Source organism: Penaeus japonicus, unplaced genomic scaffold, assembly GCF_977035675.1.
Source record: "Penaeus japonicus unplaced genomic scaffold, GWHDUDI00000001_assembly GWHDUDI00000012, whole genome shotgun sequence".
Classification (NCBI taxonomy): Eukaryota; Metazoa; Arthropoda; class Malacostraca; order Decapoda; family Penaeidae; genus Penaeus; species Penaeus japonicus.
The window spans coordinates 36,635,804-36,643,303 of NW_028234414.1; the positions used below are offsets into that span (position 1 = coordinate 36,635,804).

The 7,500-nt window shown below is 41.3% G+C and overlaps 1 protein-coding gene across 2 annotated transcripts in view; it reads left to right on the forward strand.

Annotated features, from left to right (window-relative positions):
* The window catches only part of LOC122259535 (paired box protein Pax-9), a 98,208-nt gene extending 91,243 nt beyond the window's left edge, over positions 1-6,965 (forward strand). For both annotated transcript variants that reach the window (XM_043026376.2, XM_043026377.2), the window contains 3 exons: positions 2,030-2,210; positions 3,789-3,986; positions 5,162-6,965. In XM_043026376.2, the coding sequence (XP_042882310.1) occupies positions 2,030-2,210; positions 3,789-3,986; positions 5,162-5,837 (1,055 nt within the window). In that variant the 3' untranslated portion in view covers positions 5,838-6,965. The remainder of the gene's footprint in view (positions 1-2,029; positions 2,211-3,788; positions 3,987-5,161) is intronic.
* The last annotated feature ends 535 nt before the right edge of the window (positions 6,966-7,500 follow it).

The following is a 7,500-nucleotide window of genomic DNA, read 5'->3' on the forward strand; positions in this document are numbered from 1 at the left end:
TTCTTCTTCGGTTATCTTATTACAAAGAAAATGAGTAAGAATCATAAAAAGTGGCCTTTGAGATGAGCTTAGATCCACTACAAGAACCAAAAAAGAAAAAAAAAAGAAATACCGAAATACACATAAATAGGCAGAATGTGATAAACAGACATATTCAATTCTTTTGACAAATGCTCTCGTCCGCCACGGTTATCAGAATTTCCACACCATCAGAGTATCATTAAAATGCCATTATCGTCCTTGCGATCAATTCGAGTTGGATACCATTACCGAGTCTCAGAAACGGAGAAACACAACATCACTGCCCCACAAACTTCCGGTTGTCCAGGGTCTCTGTGGCGAGCGCAAATATTTTGGGAAGTAATGAAGGCATGTCAGAGGGGGAGACGAACCAGATAAACCCTTCAAATAACTCAATATGTCTCCCTGGGTCGCCGCCGCCGCCGCCACCGCCACCACCAACCGCGTAGGCATGTGGGTGAAGCTGACCGTCCAGCGCCATGTTTGTTAGGCTGTCTCTTCGCCTGTTTGTGAATAAAGGCGGGGAAATTTTCTTTACCCTTTCTCTCGCTCGCTCTCTCTTTCTCTCTCTCTCTCTCTTTCTCTCTCTCTTTCTCTCTTTCTCTTTCTCTCTCTCTCTCTCTCTCTCTCTCTCTCTCTCTCTCTCTCTCTCTCTCTCTCTCTCTCTCTCTCTCTCTCTCTCTAACTCTCATTCTATCTCTCTCTCTTTCTCTTTCTCTAACTCTTTCTCTCTTTCTCTCTCTCTCTCTCTCTCTCTCTCTCTCTAACTCTCTTTCCATCTCTCTCTCTTTCTCTTTCCATCTCTCTCTCTTTCTCTCTTTCTCTCTCTAACTCTTCCTCTTTCTCTTTCTTTCTCTCTCTCTCTCTCTTTCTTTGTTTTGGTCGTTCTTTTATCTCTGTTGTTAGCCTTGTTTTTTTTTTTTTATCTTTAAGATGAATAAATATCGTGCAGTCTTTCGGATTATGAGTCTGTGATTTGAATCTTTAACCCTCAAAAAATAGACCGATAACGTCAAAGGCACATACTGGGTGTCAAAACATTTATGAAGCCAGCGAGTGGGTGTTCTAAGACGGCGGTAGGCTCTTTGTTGCGAGGTTCTGTCTCTCGTTAAGATGGAAATTACAGATCTTAATCCGCTGGCTCTGAATGTCTCGAGACGATAGAGCGAGTGTCCAAACATTTAGCCTAGGGGTTGAATGCGCGCCTCGTGTTTTGGGTGCCAGATGTGGGCGCCGTGTGTCTCCGCCCATGTAGTGTCCAGTCCACAGGGGGCGTGGCTGGCATGCCGCCTCCCGATGCGTGGATGCGACTCTGACTTTGACGTCGACGCTGCTTTCGACATCATGGTTTGCTAACAAGAAAGTGTTCGCTGTGTTTGATTCTTGGGGCGAAAGTTTCTTTCAAAACTCATTGTCTTTCTTTTATTGTTATGTTTTCTTTTCGCATATTTCTTTTTGCATGAACGCCATATTTAACTATATTTCCGTCTGTCTTCTGCACCATTTTCCCATTAACCCTTACCTGAGAAAGTAATGTTATATGCTATAGTTTAAACCGAGAAAACAGAAAAAAGTAATGAGCAAATTCCCTTTTTTGATATTTCCATTTTCAAGTATACCCCTCCCCTCTAAAAATGATAATGATAATGATGATAATGATAATAACAATAACAATGATAATCATAATGATAATGGTAAGGATTATAGTAATAATGATGATAACAACACTAATGATTATGATGATAATGGCGACAACAATAATGATGATAATCATGATAATGATAATCATCATTATCATCGTGATGATATAGACAACAAAAATTTAGATTATAATAATAATAATAATGATAGTAATAATCATAATTAAGATGGTAATGATAATTATAATAGAATTACTGATAACAATATCATTATTATCATCATTGATAACAAACAGATTCTAAAATAATATCAAACAAGTATTTCCACACCTAACCTCCATTCCCCTCTCTCTCTCTCACGCCCACAGACCCACAGATCCAGCAATACGGCGAAGTGAATCAGCTGGGCGGCGTTTTTGTGAATGGACGCCCACTCCCCAACCACGTGCGAATGCGTATCGTGGAACTAGCACAGCTGGGCATCCGACCTTGTGATATTTCGAGGCAACTGAGGGTCTCCCACGGGTGTGTCTCCAAGATACTAGCCAGGTGAGTGGTAAGAGATAAGGGACTGGGCGAGGAGATAAGGATAAGGTTAAGGGGAATGTATGGTCGGTGATCAAGGGTGAGATATTGGGGCGGGGGGGTGGGGGGGGATCTGGATTCGGGATTCGGGATTTGGGATTTGGGAATGTTCGATTTCTTTCTATTTTATTCTTTTATTTTGTTATTATTATTTTTTTTTTTATTCTTCTTCTTCTTTAAGATTATAGATAACAATTGGTGGAGGTGTGGTCGGGATAATGTGAAAGTCATAATAAAAGTGTATTTATATATGTGCAGAATATTCATATATACCATGAAAGGGACATTGTGAGCAGAGAGATAAAGATAGAAAGACAGACACAACAACAACAAAAATCTAACAAACAAACCCTCATCCATAACAAAAAACAACACAAACAAACAAACAACTCCCACCCACCAACCCCCCTTCCAAAATAAAAATTCAATGCCCACCCCACCCCTTCAATAAAAATTTCAAAGTCCATCTTACGCCTTCAATTTAAAAAAAAAAAATCAAAGCCCACCCGACCCCTTCAAAAAAAGCTCAAAGCCCACCTTACGCCTTCAATTAAAAAAAAAAAAATCTCAAAGCCCACCCGACCCCTTCAAAAAAAAAAGCTCAAAGCCCACCTTACGCCTTCAATTAAAAAAAAAAAAATATCAAAGCCCACCCGACCCCTTCAAAAAAAGCTCAAAGCCCACCTTACGCCTTCAATTAAAAAAAAAAAAATATCAAAGCCCACCCGACCCCTTCAAAAAAAGCTCAAAGCCCACCTTACGCCTTCAATTAAAAAAAAAAAATATCAAAGCCCACCCGACCCCTTCAAAAAAAGCTCAAAGCCCACCTTACGCCTTCAATTAAAAAAAAAAAAATATCAAAGCCCACCCGACCCCTTCAAAAAAAGCTAAAAGCCCACCTTACGCCTTCAATTAAAAAAAAAATATATCAAAGCCCACCCGACCCCTTCAAAAAAAGCTAAAAGCCCACCTTACGCCTTCAATTAAAAAAAAAATATATCAAAGCCCACCCGACCCCTTCAAAAAAAGCTCAAAGCCCACCTTACGCCTTCAATTAAAAAAAAAAAAATATCAAAGCCCACCCGACCCCTTCAAAAAAAGCTCAAAGCCCACCTTACGCCTTCAATTTAAAAAAAATCTCAAAGCCCACCCCTTCAGAAAAAAAAAAATCTCAAAGCCCACCCCACCCCTTCAAAAAAAAGCTCAAAGCCCACCCTACGCCTTCAATTAAAAAAAAATCTCAAAGCCCACCCCTTCAGAAAAAAAAAAATCTCAAAGCCCACCCCACCCCTTCAAAAAAAAGCTCAAAGCCCACCCTACGCCTTCAATTAAAAAAAAATCTCAAAGCCCACCCGACCCCTTCAAAAAAAAAAAAAAAAAATCTTAAAACACACCCTACGCCTTCAATAATAATAAAAAAAAAAACTCAAAACCCACCCGACCCCTTCAAAAAAAAAAAAAAAAAAAAAAAAAAAAAAATCTCAAAGCCCCCTTCTTTAATTAACCCCACCACCTCTCTCTCTCTCTCTCCTCCTCCTCCAGATACAACGAAACGGGTTCCATCCTCCCAGGGGCCATCGGAGGCTCTAAACCCCGGGTCACGACGCCCAAGGTAGTCAACTACATCAAGGACCTCAAGCAGAAGGACCCCGGCATCTTTGCGTGGGAGATCCGAGAGAGACTCCTGAAGGATGGCGTGTGTGACAAGTACAACGTCCCGAGTGTCAGTTCTATTTCCAGGTAAGGATGCGTTTGTAGGATGGGATTGTAGGATTTACTTGTAAGAGAGACTTGTTGGTTGTGTTTATAAGATAGATTTGTAGGCTATGTTTTTTAAGCTTTACTTGTAGATTATGTTTTTAAGATTTACTTGTAGGTTATTTTTTTAAGCTGTTCTTGTAGGTTATATTTTTAAGCTATACTTGTAGGTTATATTTATATGTTTATAGGCTGTGTTTGTGACACATATTTGTAGATTATCTTTGTAAGAAACAGTATGTAAACCTACTTGTAGATTATATTTGTAAGACATACTTCGTAAACTATATTTGTGGGACATACTTGTAGGTTATATGTACCCTATTTAGACGAGTATGGATTACATAACCATATGGATTGCATACTCATGTTTATTCGATTGTTTTCTTCTTTTTTTCTCTTTTCGTGATTTTTCTTTTTTTTTTTTTTTTTTTAACTATGCAGATTTCTTTTCTTTTAGTTTTGTCGTTTTTATAAGTTTTTAGTCTTGATTTTGATCTTGTATCTTGCTTCTTCTTTTTCTTTGCCTTCTATTTCCTTCTCCGTTTTCGTCTTCGTCTCTTTCATCGCCTTCTTCTTTTTCTCCTTCTTTTCCTTCTTCTTGTTCTTCTTTGCCGTCTTCTTCTCCTTCTCCTTTTCCTTCTCCTTCTTCTATTTCTTCTGTCTGTCCTGACGACACTTGATTATAAATTCTGTCTATTTTACTAACCATTACAGACACTATTTTTTTTTTCTCCGAATACATCTCAGAAGCATGATTTTCTTTATAAAATAATCTTTGCTCTAACAAGGTGCCTATATATGCATCTTCACGTTTCCAATAACGATGTAAATAAATGTGTGTGCTTGTAATAATACAAGTGACCTTCACCAGATATCCTTGTCTAGCATTTGTTTTGCAATAACAATGAAAGCAACAGGAAAAAATATATTCGATTGAATATTGTAGTTCGGTTTTCTTTTACTTGCACGCACCACCAGGACCTCACGCTCCCCCCCAGGTACGGAAAGGGAGTCTCCTCGTTCATTGGTAAATACGTGATTAAGTCGGAAGGTCAGAGCAAGGCGCCCACGGCCCTGGACCTTCGCTTATTAAGATCTGATCGCTTTGAGAACTCGTGGTTTGATTCCGGCGCCTCTCTCTCTCTCCCCTACAGGATCCTGAGGAATAAGATCGGGTCGCTGCACCACCTCGGGTCGCAGAGCCCCTACGACGTGAAGCACCCGGCCTCCTCGCTGTACAACTCGCTCTACCCGGCGGCCGCAGCCTACACCGCCGCCGCCGCAGCCTACTCTTCGATGGCACCTCCCTCGGCCATGCAGCAAGGCTCCGCGCAGGTCCCGTCCGCGCCCGTCCCGCCCACGAGCGCCGCTGCCTCCGGCGCGGGCGGCGTGAAGGCGACCACCACACCCTCGCCGCCGGTGTCGGGCGCCACGTGCGGTATGGGCGGCATGCGGCCCCACTGGCCGTCGTCGCACACGGTGTCCGACCTGCTGGGCCACGTCAACATGGCCGCCGCCGGCCTGCCGCGCCACCACCCGATGCAGGACGCCAACAGCTACAACTACTACATGTACTTCCAGTCGTGCGGGCCGCAGAACAACTCGCTGGCGCACAACAGCCTGCCCAACCACCTCTCCTCGTCGCTCACCAACGGCTTCTCCAGCCCGCTGGCCAACCCGCTCTCCAACGGCCTCCCCAACGGCCTCTCCAGCGGCCTGGCCAACGGCCTCACCAACGGCCTCTCCAACGGCCTCCAGAACGGCTTCGGGAACCCGCTCAGCTCCATGATGAGCGGCTCGGCCCTCACGCCGCAGACCGCCACGCTCTAATGCCGGCGAGAGCTGTTCCTCCCAAGCAGCGCCTCCCTCTTCATCGCCACGAAACCTCAAGCATCAATTAACACACTCACGCCACACCTTTCCCGTGTTCCTCCAGTCACGTGAAGTGACAAACGCAAAAAAGAAAAGAAAAGAAAAGAAAAGAAAAAAAAAACAGACGAGAAAAACCAGTCGGTGCTCGCAAGGCTAAAACCACAACAGACGAATTTACAACGCAACGGTCGTGCGTTCATGTGGTGTCTTTCTAATTCAGTCCATGTGTCGCACTCGGTACATTGCAAACCCCCAGCTGGTACACACTGCATGCTCAGATGGTACACTTACATGCTTAACTAGCTATTAAAACGGAAAGTAATGAAAGTGTCGAACCTTTGAGAGTGATTACTTTATGTGACGGAGACCGAGATAAAAAGTCGACCACGAGGAATTGTTCTTTCGTTCACAATAACATTATTTGGGACAAGAACTTCTGTTTGTTCTAGAAATGAATCCAGAATCCTACCTCTAACAGTGTTACTTCATCCAGGATAGTTGTTCCTGATGAGTGTTATGTACATATGCATATGTGTGTATATATATTGTAAATGTGTGTCACGTTTCATTATTCTTGTTAGTTGTTAAGAAAGGAAAATGTTTGTGAACCTTACTTTTATGTTATGTCTGTCTGTGTAAGAGAAGAGAGAGAGAGAGAGAGAGAGAGAGAGAATTATCATCTGACCAAATAGATTAGGAATTCACAATGTACACGTCATTCATGCCATCAAGAGTACATTGCGTCATACGTCATGCAGATATTATGCCAAACGTTCGTGCGTGCGTGTGTGTGTCTGTATGTGTGTGTGTGTGTGTGTGTGTGTGATGTAATGTTGCCTTGCTTAGTTAGCTTTATTACATTTATCATAATTAAACATTAGTAAATTGTAAAAAAAAAAAATTAAACCAAACCCCATTGTATACTCGGGTAACAATACTTATCCTTATCCTCATAACCGCCCCCTCCCCCCTCTCCCTCCCCCACTTTCACTATTCACAGGGGGGAGGGAGTGGGAGGGGGGTGTAATGTTCTTAATTATAAGGTTATCATGTAAGTCCATAAGTAAATAAATGGGTATAATTTCATGCATGTCTGTCTTTTTTCCCCTCTTTCATATTTCCATGAAGTGTGATAATATACAACAAAATACACTTACCTATACAATTTGCTTGAATTTCTAACCAATAAAATCAATGTTATGATAAATCTAATAAAAATAAAACGAGATACATAATCTTACTAAGATACAAGACATATATAGATATTCCCAAAAGATTAAGTAAGATACAAGGCATAAACAGATATTCCCAAAAGATTAAGTAAGATACAAGGCATAAATAGATATTCCCAAAGATTAAGATACAAAACATAAATAGATATTCCCAAAAGATTAAGATACAAGGCATAAATAGATATTCCCAAAAGATTAAGATACAAGGCATAAATAGATATTCCCAAAAGATTAATTAGTTATGATAAATCTAATAAAAATAAAACGAGATACATAATCTTACTAAGATACAAGGCATAAACAGATATTCCCAAAAGATTAATATACAAGGCATAAATATATATTCCCAAAAGATTAATATACAAGGCATAAACAGATATTCCCAAAAG